The sequence below is a fragment of the Solanum verrucosum genome, unplaced genomic scaffold (genome assembly GCF_900185275.1).
Source record: "Solanum verrucosum unplaced genomic scaffold, falcon-dt-bn FXZP01000278.1, whole genome shotgun sequence".
In the NCBI taxonomy this organism is placed as follows: Eukaryota; Viridiplantae; Streptophyta; class Magnoliopsida; order Solanales; family Solanaceae; genus Solanum; species Solanum verrucosum.
Window position 1 is genome coordinate 6,046,231 of NW_026020332.1, and position 18,570 is coordinate 6,064,800.

Genomic DNA, 18,570 nt, shown 5'->3' on the forward strand with positions numbered 1-18,570 from the left:
TGGATAACAACCGAAATAAATGCAAGTATGTTCACAACCGAGGCAGCGACACGAGAGGTAACAATCGTAATCAACCTTCTAATTTCTACAAAAATTATGAGGATCGTAAGAAAGGCACTCCACATCATGAGGGTTGTTATATTTGTGGTGAGACTACTCACGCTGCCCGTTATTATCCGTCGTTGAGTAAGTTTAATGTTATAGTTGCTGCTCAAAAGCAGCAAGAGCATGCTGCAATGCAAACCGGAGGGACCATCCGATGAGCAAGATGGACAAGTTGGTGGGGCGGACAAGGGAAAGAACATGGATGTTGGTTTGTTTAATCATATGACGTTATTTAATCACATGATACTTGCTGAGTTGGCTGCCCAACCGACTAGTGCAAGGCCAAGCGAATCACCGTTCGTTAATGCCAAGTTGAATGGCAAAGACGTTCGAATTATGGTGGACATCGGTGCAACACATAAATTTGTAACAGAGGAAAGGCAAAGGACCTTTGTTTGAATTATGTTGCCAGAGATACGATGTTGAAAACTGTCAACGCCCTCCTCATTACTGTCCATGATTTCGCTCTTAAAGTCCCCATTGATTAAAGAGGATGGAAGGGGTTGACGGACTTCACTATTGCTCTCATGGATGTGTTTGACATTATTTGGGGCTGGAATTTTGGTATGAGGTTAACACGTTTATTTCGCCGTGTCTCAATCAACTTCACATCAGCGATGCTGGAGGTTCTTGTGTGGTACCTTTTATTCGGGTACAACAAAATGGGATGCACTTGTCCACTATGCAGATTGTTAAGGGCTTTAAGAGAGAGGAACCAACATTTCTTGCTGCCCTTGTCGGAGGCGTCGGAGACTCAATTGAGGCAGTAGTATTGCCTCCTTGTATTGAGCAGGTCCTTTTTAATAATAGGGATGTGATGCTAGAAGAACTTCCCCAACGATTACCATCACGAAGAGAAGTTGATCACCAAATTGAATTAGTTCCTTGGGTAAAGCCACCTGCCATGACGCCTTATCGTATGACACCCCCGAAATTGGAGGAACTTAGAAAGCAACTCAAAGAGTTGTTTGATGTTGGACATATTAGGCCTTCTAAGGCGCCATTTGGTGCGCCTGTTTTTGTTCCAAAATAAGAAGGAAGGGACGTTGCGTTTGTGTATTGATTATCGGGCCCTCAACAAGGTCACGATGAAGAACAAATATCATATTCTTTGATCACTGATTTGTTTGATCGCTTAGGGCAGGCCAAAGTATTCACGAAGATGGACTTGAGGAAAGGTTATTACCAAGTTCGGATTGCCGAAGGTGATGAGCCAAAAATGACTTGTGTCACTCGTTATGGAGATTTTGAGTGGCTGGTCATGTCTTTCGGCTTGACAAACGCTCCAGCGACGTTTTGTACGTTGATGAACAAGTTGTTCCATCCCTTTTTGGATCAGTTTGTAGTTATTTATTTGGACAACATTATCGTTTATAGAAACAACATGGAGGAGCATGTTGAGCACTTGTGCATGCAAGTGTTCAAAGTCTTGAGTGATAATGATTTGTGGGTGAAGCGGGAAAAGTGTAGTTTCGCACAACCCACTGTCCAGTTCTTAGGACACACTATTAGTCATGGTGAAATAAGGATGGACAGCGATAATGTGTAGGTGATTCGGGATTGGGAGACTCCAACAAAGGTACCCGAATGACAATCCTTTCTTGGCCTCACCAATTATTATCGACGCTTCATATTTGGCTATTCGGCTATTGCTGCTCCATTCACCGACTTGCTGAAAAAAGTCGTGAGTGGGAGTGGACTGATTTGTGTCAAGAGGCCTTAGAAAAGCTTAAGGCAGCCATTACCGATGAGCCAGCTTTGGCGTTGCCGATTTCACTAAGGCTTTCAAAATGCATACCGACGCATCTGAATTTGCTATTGATGGCATCCTTATGCAAGAGGGCCACCTAATAGCGTTCGAGAGCAAAAAATTGAATGATGCGGAGAGGCTCTATTCTGCTCATGAGAGGGGGCGGTTGTAGTCCATTGTCTAAGGACTTGGCGTCATTATAAGTTGGGTGCTCACTTTGTTGTTAAAATAGACAACGTTGCGACAATGTATTTTCAGTCCCAAAAAAAGTTGACTGCCAAGCAAGCCCGTTGGCAAGACTTCTTGGCTGAATTTGATTTCACGTTTGAGTACAAGCCGGGAAAGGCTAATGTTGTAGCCGACGCGCTTAGTCACAAGGCTGACTTGGCTGCAATTATTAGTTCAACTTGCAGCAATGTTATTGATGATATTAATGAATGTATGCAGCATGATCTCGTGGCAAAGCAACTTCTCATTTTGGCCTAACAAGGCAAGATGAAGAAGTATTGGGAGGAGAATGGTTTGATGTACACTATGAGCAGACGTTTGTACGTTCCGAGGTGGTCTAACCTTAGGCGTACATTGATCAACATTGGCTTTGTTGGAGTCCTCTTATTATTGGCATCAGATGCGACATGACATTGAGGTCTATGTACGTACTTGCATTGTTTGTCAACAAGATAAAGTTGAAATGAATGCGCCGGGTGGACTGTTTGAGCCGCTGCCTATTGCTGAAACACCGTAGGACAGCGTCACCATGGATTTCATCACATTCTTACAGAATTCGGAGGGGTTCAAGACTATTGTGGTTGTGGTTGATCGTTTCTCAAAATGTGCAACCTTCACTGCCACGACGGCCAGCTGCAAAACCAAAGAGGCAGCCCATATATTTTTGTGAGATGTCGTAAAGTATTGGGGCATACCCAAACACATTATTAGTGATTGAGATCCTCAATTCACTGGCGCGTTTTGGATAGGGTTATTCAGTGTGCTTGGTTCGGAGTTACACTTCTCGACCAGCTTCTATCCTAAAACTTATGGGCAAACAGAGAGGATCAACGCACTTTTGGAGTGCTATTTTCGGCACTATGTTAGTGCCAATAAAAAAGATTGGGCGAAGTTGCTAGACTCTGCCCAATTCTCATATAACTTGCAGCGGAGTGAGGCGACGGGAATGAGTCGAATTGAATTGGCTAACGGGCAGCAACCCAATACGCCACAATCATTGCCCGTCAATGCCGGTTTGAAGTGTCCGGGTGTTTTATCACATGGCGAAAGCCTGGGAGAACAAATTGATCTTGCACGAACATATCTTGATAAGGCAGCCCAAAAAATGAAAAAGTGTGTTGATCGTAAGCGGCGACCAGTCGAGTATCGAATTGGGGATCGAGTTAGGATAAAACTCAATCCTAGACAATTCAAGTTATTGCGAAGTGTGAGTCAAAGTCTGATTCGTCGCTACGAGGGAACTTTTGAGATTATTGCTAAGGCAGGCAGAATCTCATATCGGGTTAAAATTCCCCATCACTTGAAGATACATCCGGTCTTTCACGCTAGTCAATTAAAACCATATTTTGAAGACCTGGAAGACAAGGATCGGGGGCAGTCCGGTAGAGCTCAAATATTTATTACTCCACCAGCCATGGACAAATAGATCGAGGCAATTATTGATCATCAATTGGTTTGCAGCAAGGGCTGGAACAATTCGAGCTTTTGTCCATTGAAAATGAACGACACCGGAGGAGGCAACGTGGGAGAAGTATGAGGACTTGTGGGGCCGGGGTCGTCGCCAAATTAGGTGGGGGAACGTGTACCGCCCCGAAATGAGCTACATTAAATTTCAGCGATTTCAGGAGCGGGGCAGATTTGTATTGTGATTCAACAGATCTCAAACAGCGTGCCAATTATATTTCAGCTTTAAGAGATAACTTGAAAACCCTTAGTGAGCAATTAATGGCCTTGACTATCAGCCAAAGCGGGCCCCAAGAGAGGGGACAAGGCTGACTTGAAAGAAGGGGCATCCCACATTCTCCCACCTACTCTTTGACTTTGTAAAGACACCCATTTTAGTCTTTCTCTTTGGACTTTGTCCCATTACGTTTTTAGTCTTTATTTTACATCTTGTATAAGCTATTGTAAGGAGTCACTTGTGTAAAGGAACACTTAGAGAAATACAAAGAAAATTGTCAATTGCCTCCCAAACTTGCTCTCTTATTTGCCTTCTTGTTTGTTGTTTGTGAATGGACTGTTTTAGACGATTTTGCTACTGCACTTTAGTGCTATTTTGAGTTGTGACTGAGCTTACGTTAAGTCGTGCAAGCCTACCTTTACTGTCCCACGAGACCTAAGAAAATAAGCCCGTGACAATATGCCTGATTGATGCTCGGAATCTGTTGCATCAACAAAATTTGACTCATAACCTAACTATAGTTGTATTGAGTCCTATGAGAAAATGCAATATCCTTTGATATTGTAAGTGTTCAAAAAAATTTCAACACTTAGAGCAATTACAGGAATGAAGAGACATAATAAAGTCATAGTCGTCCCATAGGCCTTTAAGTCTAAAATAATAAATAGATACAAAGGAACCTCGTTGAACAAGAGTGAAAATCACCTTATGTAATTGAAAAGTATGAGAATTGTTAACCTTGTTAAATCTTTCCTTCATATCTTCCCAGATTAAATGTGTATCTGAACAAAAAAGGAGTTGAACATAGAGATCTCTAATCACATTTCACATGATCCAGGAAATTACGAGTGTGCTGCATCGATCCCATAGTCGAGCTAAGACCCTGGATAATGATCCCGCTTTATTGTGAATCCTACTTTGTTCTTCCCTAGTAACGCCAATTGCATGGATTTGCTCCACAAATTGTAATTGTCCGTTTCGGTGAGCATAATTCCAATATTAAGTGGCCCCGATGCATGTGACGGATACAAATATAAATGATGAAGATGATCGATGATTGTAATAGCCATCGAAGTTCCTGATGGAATTCCTATAGAGACTCTGACAATTTTCATAAAAAAATTGAAAGAGAAAATAGCAAAATAGTAGACGGATTCCCAAATGAGCTGAAAATCACTCGAATTCTTCGTTGTATGTTTAAGAATCCCCTCGATGGCTCGATCCAGCTCTATTGGCTCTGATACCATGTTAAGTTCATGAGTCTAGATTGAAGATCTAGTAAATTTGAACTAACCAAGGATAAAAAAAAAGTATGATCAAAAGAAGCTGCAAATATCTTCGTTGATTATATTCATTATCTTCAATGTATAGTAAGTACTATATATACAATGATGCTATGATGTCATCTCATATTCCTCTAACCGACTCAATCACAATTAGGTCACTAGCTAACCACTTCTAACTAACTGTAACCAGCTATATATATGTAAGTAACTAACTGTACTACTTGCAGAACTAATAGTACTAACAGTGCAACACATAATATATAATTGATCCATAGTCTAGATATTATCAAGACATCCAGACACTTATTTAACTCCTTCACAGTTCCTTCATAAACCGTTGTTTCATTTCTTTTCAAGGAGTTCACATGAGAGTGAAGGAGTATCCCTGTATAAATCAATACTAACTCAGTATATGATCATGACCTTCTATTTTGGAGATTAGAGCAGAAGAATTCTGTAATAGCAACTCACTCCCAGAGGCGGGTACACGTCACCCGTTAACTTCGGAAAAAAACCATGCATGTGTATAAGTCTATCTTGAGAAACCAACATAAATTAGGATATAATTAACTATGCACCAATGAAAAGTATAGGTTTGTCATTGTGCTGTTGGAACAAGTTAGAGGAACCACCCATGAGACTTGGGTTCGAATCTAGCTACAATGCTATTTTATTGTTTTTATTTTATTATTCTCATTGAATTCTAGTGAAACAATATCTAGAGGTTAGCTGTTGGAAGAGAGACTATCCAGATTGCGCCCTTGTTAGTAGATAGATAGTTATACTTTTATGTAACATATTGTTATACATCGGCTTAATATATAAAGCTATATTTATAACAAAATGTGCACATAAACTAGTCTTCACACACTCAAATCTCCTCTTTTGTTTCTCTTATTTTCTCACTACATATGTATTGACAAAATCCTAGCTAGCCTCTTAACTTATTATTGACAAAATCTAACAAGTTATACTAATTACTAAGTACTGTTTCCAAAAAAATCTTCTGAAAGACTTTGTAGGCTTAATTTTCATAGCACCGTTCCTAGAAGGTGGTTATGTAGTTAGGTGCTCTTAAATGTACTTATTGCTTTGTTGATTATGCTAATGTTTGCACTAGTTGCCAAAAAAAAAAACGATATCTCCCAAAGCTTGTATGACTGCCTTATATGTTATCAATCTCATAAAAAAAAAACTTGAGACTTTGTTATGCAGGAAGTTGTTCAGGAATACAAAAATAAAAGGAGTATAGGAGTTTATTATTATGTATTTTATCAGTTAGATAATTGTACGTGACTTGATTGATGAAATAATATCTCTCCTCAAAACATGTTTTCTTAATCTCTTTTATTGGTGTTGGGACACGCAATTTAATTTTATTGCAAATGAATAAAATATTGACGAATTGTTCATATGTAAAGTTAGAATTATTGATACGCATTTTTTCTCTGTTAAGATTACACAAAAAATCTATGTAGAGTAATTCATTGTTGTTTCAATAATCACCTTTTTCCCAAAAATACAAACTTCAATGATTAAAAATGCTAGGTAATCTCGTCTTGTATGTCTTGGTGGTAAAGTTACTCAATTTCTGCACTAATAGGAGATAACAATTACTTAATAAAATAGTCGATGTAAGTGTAAATCGATGCATACATGAACATTATAAAGAAACTAATCAAAACAAAGCTAGCTTAATTTGAAAATCTCCATCAAGATAAAGGCGTCGTGAAGAATGAAAAGAAAGAAGTTATCAAAGACTTTATAAGATGTATAATTTTCATGGTCAAATTTTTATTATTAGTTGAAAGTTAGATTGATTAGGTCACCTTTTGGGAAAAGTAGCAGAAAGCTTGGTGGAGAACTCAACATCTTCTATATTTTTCTCCACTCAAATACAAAGACTTTTGACATTTGTGTCTCATTGTATACGAGGCCATGACTCATGACTAATTTGTCTGGATATAAATTAAAGAAAAGACACAAAAAACTTTTTCCTTAAATATTTATTTTACTAAGTTATTCTTATTAGAAAAAAATACATAAATAAACAAACTTCCATACTTTATATATGAATTCATTTTATATTTTTAAATAACTATCTATTATCTCACTATTACTTTGCATCAGATTTGATGTGAGATACATTGTGATACATCATTTTTTTCAAAATAACCTAAAATATAGTTTCATATTTATTTACCCGCCTAATCACACCCTCTAATTCTCAATCAACATGTTCTCTCCTACTAATTAATATGTTCATCAACCCAATTTCTCTCCTCCTTTTATCTCCCACGTTCTTCTTCAGTTACTTACCACCATTTAAATAAAAATAGAGCAATACACATTTAAATTTTGCAGTTTATAACTGATTTCATCCGTCATTTAAGTCATGTATCTGATTTCTTATAGGAGTAATTTTTAATAGGTACTTTTTTTTTCCAAAACATTATACCAAGTTTTTTTTTTTTTTAAGTTCATTGATTAGGATTTTGTTAAACTACTTTGATGGCTAAGAAATCTTCAACAAGAGGTTTGTTAATAGAGGTAAAACACACCACCAAGCTATCCAAAATATATCTTCTTTTACTTTGGATTTCACTCAACAACACTTTATTGGAGGGTTATCTTATGTCATTGTTGCAACTAGTACTCGTGAAGGCAGTGACTATAATACATACTTCATGTATATGATATTTGATACAATGACTATGATACATACTTCATGTATCTAGTACATACTATATGGAATTTAGTTCAAATATATATAATTTAATATCAGATACAATATTTATGCAATAACCGTATGTTATAGTTTAGATTAATCATATACAATGTCAATTTGGTACATGTATGTGGCTATAGATTAATTTTTTTTAGTTTTTATAAAATCTAATCCACATGCATTTTTTTAATGATAAGTAAATACTCCTTAACATTCAGATATATTATATCAGTATCATATACATGATAAAAAAAAATATTTTGGGTATACTTTTATAAAATCTAATGCAGATACAATGATTTTGAAATTTTGATCAGATACATTGAAAATTTTATTATCTTTTGATAAAAGATAAATCTCAAAAATGTGATTTACTAAAAAATGATAAGTCGTTAGATATGCAATTTACTCATAAAATTTAGCGTTTTGATTACATTTTATTTTTTAAGTGCACATGTATATGTATTTGGATGCGTCAAATATGATAATAACAATGCAGCAAGCTCATATCATAGTTGCGATGAATCAAATATAATGTATAACTTTGTACATGTATGTATCTATAAATTAATTTATCTTCTTTTTAAAATATAAAGTCTAATCCACATACATTTAATATAATGAGTAATTTACTCAATAATATTCACATACATTATATCAGTTTCAAATACATGCTAAAAAGTAATTTATATATATATGTTTATAAAATCGAATCCAAATACAACAATACTGAAATTTTGATCAGATACATTACTAAAAGAATCATTATTTTTTAAATAAAAGATATAATTAAAAATGGTGATTTTATTAAAAAAGATAAGTCGTTAGACGCGTGATTTACTCCTAAAAAATCTACTCCCCCATCGCATATTAGTTGATCATTTTTACACGCATATTAAGAAATAAAAAATAAGAAGATAATTTTTTTAATTCACCCCTTAAAAAAAACTTTTTTGAAAATTTTACAAATAAATGTGCACACTTTCAAAAAGAATTAATTAGAAGAGTAATATAGGAAAATTTTAATTAATGCTTTCTTAATTTAGTACGATGGGCAACTAATATGAAGTAACTACTTTTTTTAAGGGAAAATTATGCAAAAGGCTACAGTTTCCCCAATTCTTGTTATCCACCTGATTTGTATAATTTGCATGATTTGTATAAATATAGAATTTGTATAATTCTGTTCATGATTGTATGAATCTAGAATTTTGTATATGCTTACCCTAGCTATTTGCATACGATTTATGAAAAAATCATAATAAATTTATCTTGTTTGTATATTGACAAGCGAAATATACAAATGAAATTCTGAAAAAATATAAATGTATACCAAATTTGTATATACTTACCCTATTTGTATATTCGCAAGCGAAATATACCACGAACAGAAATATACAAACTGCAACCTCCATAGCAAACATAATTATAGCTATGGAACACAATTATCGAAACTATAGTTATAAAGCCTTATTATGTCTATTATGTTTGTTATTTCTAAAATTTTCTCTATTTCTAATAAAATGATCAATTAATATTAGACGGATAAAGCTTTTCGCATGTATTCAAAATACATTAGCTAAAAATGTTAAATACATTTATTTAACAAACTATTGAAATTTATATTGTTTGCCTTTTTATTAACTTGATAAAATACTAAGTAGAAGTGAAAAAAGGGTAGGGAGAGGTTTGCTGGTTCTGCACGCTTTGTGGTGTTCAACGTTTAGCCCAACTTGCATTACCATCCACAAGAAAATTCAAAAGTCCATTAAAAATAAAGTGAAAGCCGAAAAGTTTGGCGACTTTTAAAAGGTGGGACCCTAAAACGATGAATTTGGGGATGAGAATAAAAGGTAATGCTGACTCAGATTAAAAAGAGCCCTTCACTTTATTGAGAATCAAAAAAGCATAAATAACTAAATCTCCAAAACCACAAATAACTTGTGGCTCACAATTACTTTCTCTCTCTTACGTGGCATCCCTTGCCAGCTGTATTTAACACTTTTAACAGCAAATTATTTGATTACATTTCAAATTAAGGATCGATTGAACCGACTAGGCTAACCGCAATTACATAAACAAGGTAATTTCATAAATAACATAATATCTCGAGGTTAATACATATATTTCGCGTTAAAAATATTGTGAAATAAGTCTTCCCACTAACAAAAAAAAAAGAAAAAACAAGGCGTAAACACACCTATTGGATGTGTTTGTATGTGTCGGGGTTGTATGTGTTATGTGTCAGATCTGTAGGGAGTAAAATGAGACCCAGTACCCAAATTCGCCGGATTTGTTTGTTGGATTGTCTTCTCTCTTCTCTCTTTATACTTTTTCTCAGCTTAGTATAGTAACTTGAAAAGGCGCATACATACAGTTTGTATAATATGACAGACCCTGCAATTAAACTCTTCGGCAGAACAATTCAGTTTCCAGATATTCCGGATTCTTCTGGAGCTCATGGAGATGATTCTTTGCCGGAAGACAATAACGGAGAAGAAGAAGATGAAGAAGTTCACAAGGTACTTTCACACTTTGTTATAAGAGTATAATTTGTTGATTTATTGTTAGTAATTTGTATGCGACTGTTGTTGACTTCCTATTGGACTCTGCTTCGCCTCATTCCGGAGCATTTCCCTAGGGTTTTGAATGAGAGTCAACCAATTGAGTTACTAAGATTAATCCAGTCAACCAATTGAGCTAAGAATAATCCCGTCAATCAATTGAGTTACTAAGATTTCCCTAGATTAAATTAATTCCTTTGAAGGAAAGACGGTTAAATTTATCCATGTTTTGATTAGGTTAGGTAGTCACAAATTTCTCTTAATTGGGCTTCCTTGTTTTCTTCGTGTTCTCAACATTTTGTGTTTGGTATGAGGGAGGATATTTTCATGGAAAATGTTTTTTTTGAAAAACAAGTTGGTTTCTTACTTATTTTTTAGTGGTTTGGTAAGTAAGCAAAAATATGTTATTTGTAGAGCATTTATATGTAATCATGCAAAACAATATAGGAGTGGTGGGATGGTCAAGGGATAGGGGCGGGGTGCTTCGTGGGCAGTGAGTGTACGATAAACATAGAAGTTCACTTGTGGAACTTGTTTTCCCTACTTACATTAAGGAAGTCGTTTTCCTCGTTTTTAAGGAAAATATCCATAATTTTATTCAACCAAACATGGAAAGATTTTCCTCCATACCAAGCACACCATTAGCTCCTTATCTCCATGAATGCTTTTTCATTTTGAAATGGAAAGTTATTAATTTTACAATGGATATAACTAGGCTCTGTAATATAATTTTTAAGTATCAGGGCAAATTAACATGTTATAGAAGGTTGCTTGTTGTAAAAATATATTTTAACTTCAATTTATAGAAGTTCAACTATTTTATAGTTGGAAGGAGATTGATTAGAGTTCAATTTTAATCCATCAACGGAACAATCATTGTTTAACAACTTTCACATCTCTATAACTCAGATTTGTTTTACTTTTCTATGTTGAGTTCTTGTAATGGGCAATCTATTAGTGCAAAAAAAGAGTAGTTTAATTGTAAGACTTGCTAAATGAGAAACCTTGACTTTATACCTTTTATTTGTGTAATGATACCCTTCGGGGTGGCCCAGTGGTTTGGGCTTGGAACTTCTATGTTGGAGGTCTCAAGTTCGAAACCCTTTGCCAGCGAAAGCAAGGGATTTGCCTTCTGGGTCGAGCTCATTGCACCAGACTTGTCTAGTGCGGGTTACCTCTTCTATGTAGTTTGCGAGCTATTGCATAGGAGCGGGAGTTTTACCCTGTGAGCACCCAAAGGGTAGCGGCTGCAGGTTTCCCTTGTCATAAAAAAATTATAATTTGTGTAATGATATGAATACTCTAATTTCCACATTCAGTTGGATGCAGACACTTATTTTGTTATGCACTCGTATCCTTAATTTGACATGGTTAGTCCCTTCATGATATATAATCTACTATCGGTTTTGTTTTACCTTTGGCCTCTCAATATTTCTCTCTACAACTTTCACATGCTTCTTACAGACGGAAAAGCTTGGTTGTCTCAATAGTGATAAAAGACTAGTGAAATCTCGTTGAACCTTTTCTTTAGAGATCTCCCTAAGTTTCTAATAATTTCATTAGTTTAAAAGAAAATTTTACTGACTCTATTTACTACTTTGTGAAATGCATCACGCGTACAGGATGACTTTGGAGGAAACCTGGATGATGACGAGGACGAGATGGAAATTTTGACTGGCAAGGTGTTGCAGGATCAGAATTCAGAACTAACTAGAACTGATAGTATGAAGGAGCCACCTGTTGATAACGACTGTTCAACAAGACCTTCAAAAAGTGAAGAAGAGCAAGGAGAAGCAACTAATTCGCAAGAGAAAATCCTCAAAAAGCCAGACAAGATAATTCCATGTCCCCGGTGCAACAGCATGGAAACCAAATTTTGTTATTTCAACAATTACAATGTGAATCAGCCTAGACACTTCTGCAAGAGTTGCCAGAGATATTGGACAGCTGGTGGGACCATGAGGAATGTGCCTGTAGGTGCTGGTCGTCGGAAAAACAAGAACTCAATTTCACATTACCGTCAAATATCTGTCTCTGAAACACTTTCGAATGCACAAACAGCTTATCCAAATGGAATACAACAACCTATTCTTGCATTTGGCTCCCCTACACCACTCTGTGAATCAATGGCTTCAGTTTTGAATATTGCTGACAAAACAATGCATAATTGCTCACAAAATGGGTTCCATAAACCACAAGAGCCCAGGGTTCCAGTTAGTTACGTAGCTGGAGATAATGGAGATGACCATTCCAGAAGATCCTCAGTGACTTCTGCAAATTCAGAGGATGAGGTTAACAAAACTGTACCAGACCTGCTAAAGAAGAACTGCCATAACTTTCCACCTTACATGACTTGCTATCCCGGGGCTCCTTGGCCATATCCATGCAGTCCTGTCCCGTGGAACTCTGCAGTCCCTCCTCCTGGTTATTGCCCTCCTGGTTTTCCTATGCCGTTTTACCCTGCAGCTTCTTATTGGGGTTATACTGTAGCAGGTTCTTGGAATGTTCCTTGGATGCCCCAAGGTACTGTTTCCCTAATCCAAACACCTACGACTTCTGGTCCTAATTCTCCCACTCTGGGGAAACACTCAAGGGATGAAAATGTACAAAAACCGCTGAGTAGCATGGAAGAACCTTCAAACGAGAGTAATCCTGAGAAGTGCCTCTGGGTCCCAAAAACTCTGCGAATTGATGATCCAGGAGAGGCTGCAAAGAGTTCTATATGGGCGACATTGGGAATAAAACATGATACCATTGATTCAGTTGGTGGAAGTCCTTTCAGTGCTTTTCAGCCGAAGAATGATGACAACAATAGGGTTTCAGAAAACTCTACTGTATTACAAGCAAACCCAGCAGCATTGTCTCGGTCAGTAAATTTCAATGAGAGCTTATAAGCAGTTGTGAAATCATTGAGAATGTTAAATATCAGACAGTGTTGGCAAGCCCAGGCAGGAATTCTTCAGCTCAGTAACTCTTAACTACTGTTACTTGTCGGCATGTTTTGGTTAGAGCGAGTTCTTCACACAGTAGTGTTGGCTAAACTGTAGGATAGGTTCCTTCAATTTCATTCAGATCGGAGTAGATCAATATCTTGCAGCTAATCTCTCCTTCTTGTGTGAAAAAGAAAGGTCCTTTTTGGTTGATAGTGTTTTCTTTTTGTCTCTTTTTCTTTTCCATTTTCGTAGTTGATGTATATACTTGTATTTAAGAAAGTGAGAGGTAAACTAGGCAGTTTGTGTACCAAATTTGCCGTGTGATGAATAAGTTGAAGGTAAAATTAAAAATTCGTTATTTGCTTAATCATTTGTTGTGAATTTACTACTATTAATGCATTACGAGTCTATGACGAATAGACTGTCTGTATATTTCCTGATGATGCTTTAACAAGTTATTTTAGCTCATCTCTAAGAAATGGATCATAGTTTATTTGAAGAACCTTACCTTTCAATTCTTCCTCTAGGTGTCAGCCTTTCATGTCTGTAAATTGAAGGGTAATGCATTATTTAAAACTCTCTATGGCTCTCCTTTCTCAAATTGCTTTAATTAAGTCGGGGGTCTATCAGAAACAACCTCTCTATCTCTATGAGGTAGGGTAAGGTCTGCGTACGCTCTATCTTATCTAGAGATTACACTAGGTATGTTGTTGTTTATGGTGCTCATCCATACTATGTTTTCAGAGGAAGGCAGAACGGAGTTAATTCCCCCCATACCAGTAATGTATTTAGTTTCAGAGTGCTGTGCTAAAACGGAACTATTAAAGGCATTGCATGAGACACTTGGTGCATCTTTTTCTTTAGCTGGATTTCTTCTTTAGTGAAGAAGAGACCACCATTTTAGTGCCAGTTTACTAAGGGCAAAGGTAATGGATAATTTACAAGTTTCATTCTATGTAAGTAAATAGAGCCTATAGCTCGGGGAGGCGCCAGCCTTTTGGCTGTGGTCTAATCTTAAGCTTCATGTAAGCTTTTACTTTGTTATCTGATTCTTGTACATGGTGTAGTCGGAAGAACTACTATAAATTGGTAGGAATTGTTGTAATTTGTTTCATCCTTGTAATGGGAGAGATGGAGTGTGGGAGTCTTCTCTACTGATATCTGCTCTCTTTTTTCCCCTTCTTTTCTGGCATTTCTCTGTTTGCAACAGCCAAAATGATTGGCTTCTCTTACACAATGTCTGTAAGAGATTCTTTACTCATATTAGTCCTGTTATACTGCAAGAGGGACATGCTGATTTGATATGCTTTTGTCTCTTCTTTCATCGGTGTTATGTAGCAAACTCGTATGCCTAAGTCTAAATAGTTGTGTTGTGTGATTTGACAGGGATTGGTAGCTTCAAATGTTCTTTTAATCAGTATTAAAGACAATTGGATTTGTTGTACTTTGGACGTTTGGGTATTCTCTTCTGTTAAGAGGAGTGGTAAACGGTCTTGATCTCCAAGTTGAAGAAAAGGACTGCGTGAAAGCGTCAAGAATCTAATATGTGAAACCTTTTCCTTCATTAGTTTCACTGCAGAGAGCATTTGGAATAAAAATTTCCTGTGTTTCATAGATTAAGTTTGCAGGATAGGCCCATTAATGATGAGGAGTGAAAGGTATAGGAGGGAAGGGCCTTTGATACAATTTGAACTTGTTGAAGTAACAATGAATAAGTTGCTACTCTCGTGCTTGCAGTCAAAGCATGGTTAATCACTAGGATCTTGTTTATTTTCTACTGCAGTTTGACACACATGTGCATTGTTTGTGCGCGTTTGGATATAAAAATTGTGAATTATGAATGGAAAAAAAAGGTCGAAAATGGTATTTGAAAATTGGAATGGTGTTTTGACATGAATACAAATTTGAGTTGTTTCTAAATTTATGTGAGTGATTTGGAGTGAAGATTCTGACAATAACTTTTTGGAGTTCTCAAATTCTGGAAAACTATATTAATAATTTTATCCTAGAAAAATGAAAAAAAATATCAAATTTCGAGCACTTATCTATAACCCTGAACATATTTAATCCCTTAACTTTGCTAAGTGGAACACTAAATGAGTTATGTTAGTAAGGTCAAAAGTACTCCACTTTAATAAAGTTAAGGGATTAAATATGTAAAATAAGTTTATTCTATATTGTGTTTATATTGAATCAATAGACAACTGACATATTTTTTTACATATTTCTATAAGGTAACTCTGATTAATCATCGTATATTTTAGTCAATATAAAATATCTAACCCTGATTAACTCCTATCAACTGGTGGATGAATTAGTTATTTATTTCCATATATTTAGCAGTATCTTGTTTAGTGATTAATTTGAGAGAGTGATAGTCTTAATAGAACTTTATAACCAATCCTATTACTATTCAAATTCAATAATATAAAAGTTCTCTAAACAGAATTAATTAAGCAAAATTAAGTTGGATACTTATCTATTGTTCACTTATTTTAATGTTTTTGATTGTTTAGGATTTGGTAGAAAAAACAATGGGATATTTTGGCTATGGCAATAGAGTTTTGCTCGAGGTTCGTTTTCTTTTCTACTTTATATTGTAATTTTAGATCTTAATAGATGCTGCATATCCATAGTTCTACATATATACATACTCATACACCAAGCAAATTTGGTGTATATAAATTATCTATACTATATCAATATACTACACCATCACATATATGCAACACCAATATGGTCAGATAACAAAATAATAATCACGAGAAAACATTAAATAATTTAAATTCATTATGTAAATTAATCACCAATTCCGTCGTGCTCTATCCACACATACTTGTTACATCCCATCTTTCGTCGTGTTGAATTAAAATTGACTCACTGTTCATATCCGTAATTGAACAAACTTTAAGAATACTCATAATTGAACAAACTATCAGAATAGAGGATGGTAGAGAATTTTCTTTTTGTTAAAAATACCTTTTTTTAATTTGATGGGAGAGAATGTATAACATTTTGAGTTAATTGTGGAAGGTAAGTAATAGAGTAGGGGATAATTATCTCTCATTCTATTATTTACCTTCCACAATTAACTCAATATGTTATATATTCTCTCCCATCAAAAAGAAAGTATTTTGACCTAAATAAAACTATCTACCCTCCTTTATTATGATAGTTTGTTCAATAACGAATATTCTGATAATTTGTTCAATTACGGATGTTATGATACTTTGTTCAATTACGGATATGAATAGTGTGTCAATTTTAATTCAGCGCGGCGAAAAATGGGATGCAATAGGTATGTGTGGATAGAGCACGACGGAATTGGTGATCGGCTTACATAATAAATTTAAATTACTTGATGTTTTTTGTCATGATTGTTATTTTGTAGTCTGACCATATTAGTGTTGTATGTTATGAGATAGTATATTTGATATAGCGTAGATAATTTAAACTCACCAAATTTGCTTGGTGTTTGAGTATGTGTTTGTGGTATATGTTGTCAAATAACTTGATAGTTTGTGGTGTATGTGGTTTTTGATTGGATTAATGTATTTGCATTGAAAGTTTAAAGAAAAACGGTAAATTAGTAAAATTACTGATTAATTTGAGTTGGTGTATGCCATGTCAAAATGACAATCATAATATTATACTAAGTTAAGTAAAATCCTACTGTATACCAAAATGATTAGAATTTTGATATAAACAAATCATACTGTATACCACCAATATACAAACCAATTTTTTATACTACATTAAATTGAAAATACCATATTTCTGTTATATATATACTTTGGTGAATGTGATGGTATAGTGTGTTGGTGTATTTGATATAGTATAGTAAATAATTTATAGACACCAAATTTGTTTAGTGTATGTATATGTGATGGAGAAAACATTTCTACCAAATATAAACTATATAGAAAATAATGAAACTTAGAGAAAATAAATGGCGGGATACAAACACAGATTTCATTACTTGCATAGATTGAATAAATGGTGGGATATGAATACAGATTTATTTACTTACATAGATTGAATAAAAAGAAGAAAGATAAAATAATATTGAAAAATACAAATAACGTATAATAATAATAAAAAGCTTAATAATTAATTTAGTATGATCAATTTAGTATGATCACATTGTTACGTAGAATTTTTTAACATATAACAGGAGAAAGTGTATAAGGCTGACTATGAAGAGCCTAGAGCCAAGTACAACTACCCCTCTGGTTTTTTTCATTCCACCACCTCTACCTCAAAATATGAATTGACTTCATTTGATGGATTGTTTTCATTTTCTGGATTTTCATTACCAACTACACTATTAAAAGTTTGGAATTTAGTTGGCGTTTGCATGTGTAATATGAAATCATGATTTTAAATTAGTGTTTGGATTTTAGGTATGTGATTTGAGATCATGATTTCAAATTGAAAAAAAAATATGATTTGGAATTTCAAATCGTGATTTCAATTTTTTAAAAAAAATTAAAACTTGACCCATTTTAAATATCTATCATTTAAATTTTTGCAGGAAAAAAAGAGAGAGTCAATGTTTGGTGCGAAGAGATTGTGTAACCAGAGGCGAATCTAGGATTTTTCGAACATGGGTGCAATCGGGCACCAAGTAAAAGGTATTAAAGTGGAAATTGATCTTTAATCCTCAAGGTCGAAATGGACCATTTAGACTTCTTGTAGTACGGGTGTCAGAATATAATATTATACAAATTTTAGAAAATATATATATAAATAATCCAATTTTACGAAAAGACCACGGGGTGCGGATGCCCTACTTTTTGGCTCTAAATTTGCCACTGTGTGTAACATATGAAAGGATTATATCAAAGAATAACTAGGTACTACTACTATTGACTAGTGCAACTTTGTAAAATTATGTGTATTTAAAAGTTTATAATCATAAATATTTATTTATTAAAAAAATGAAGATATGTGATTTATCAATGCGACGCCTTGTGATATCTCTGATTTGCTGATTGAATAAGTTATTGATGGATATTCACAGATGGTAAAGCCATAAGTCAAAGAATGGAACTGAACTTTTCTTCAGTCTCAACATTTTCTAAATTAAATAGATTTAAATTATACCCTATGTTAGTGCAAAAGAATTACACCTTTTCTTTTGAAAGTGGAGTGCCCCACTTCACTTTCAAAAAGCCAAAAAAAGAAAAGGTTTATTTTTTGCATTCATATCATTTAGACAGAAATAATTTTAAGCCAGATTGGATTGATTTAAATAAAATAGTTTTTAAATAAAAAAATAAAAAATCAAATTTA

At 34.7% G+C, this 18,570-nt stretch overlaps 1 protein-coding gene across 1 annotated transcript; it reads left to right on the plus strand.

Moving 5' to 3' along the window:
* Nucleotides 1–10,073: 10,073 nt before the first annotated feature.
* LOC125836169 (cyclic dof factor 3) lies at nt 10,074–13,613 on the plus strand. Its single transcript, XM_049515272.1, has 2 exons — nt 10,074–10,300; nt 11,965–13,613. The coding sequence occupies exons 1-2, from the start codon at nt 10,166–10,168 to the stop codon at nt 13,234–13,236; spliced, it is 1,407 nt and encodes a 468-aa protein (XP_049371229.1). The 5' UTR covers nt 10,074–10,165; the 3' UTR covers nt 13,237–13,613.
* The last annotated feature ends 4,957 nt before the right edge of the window (nt 13,614–18,570 follow it).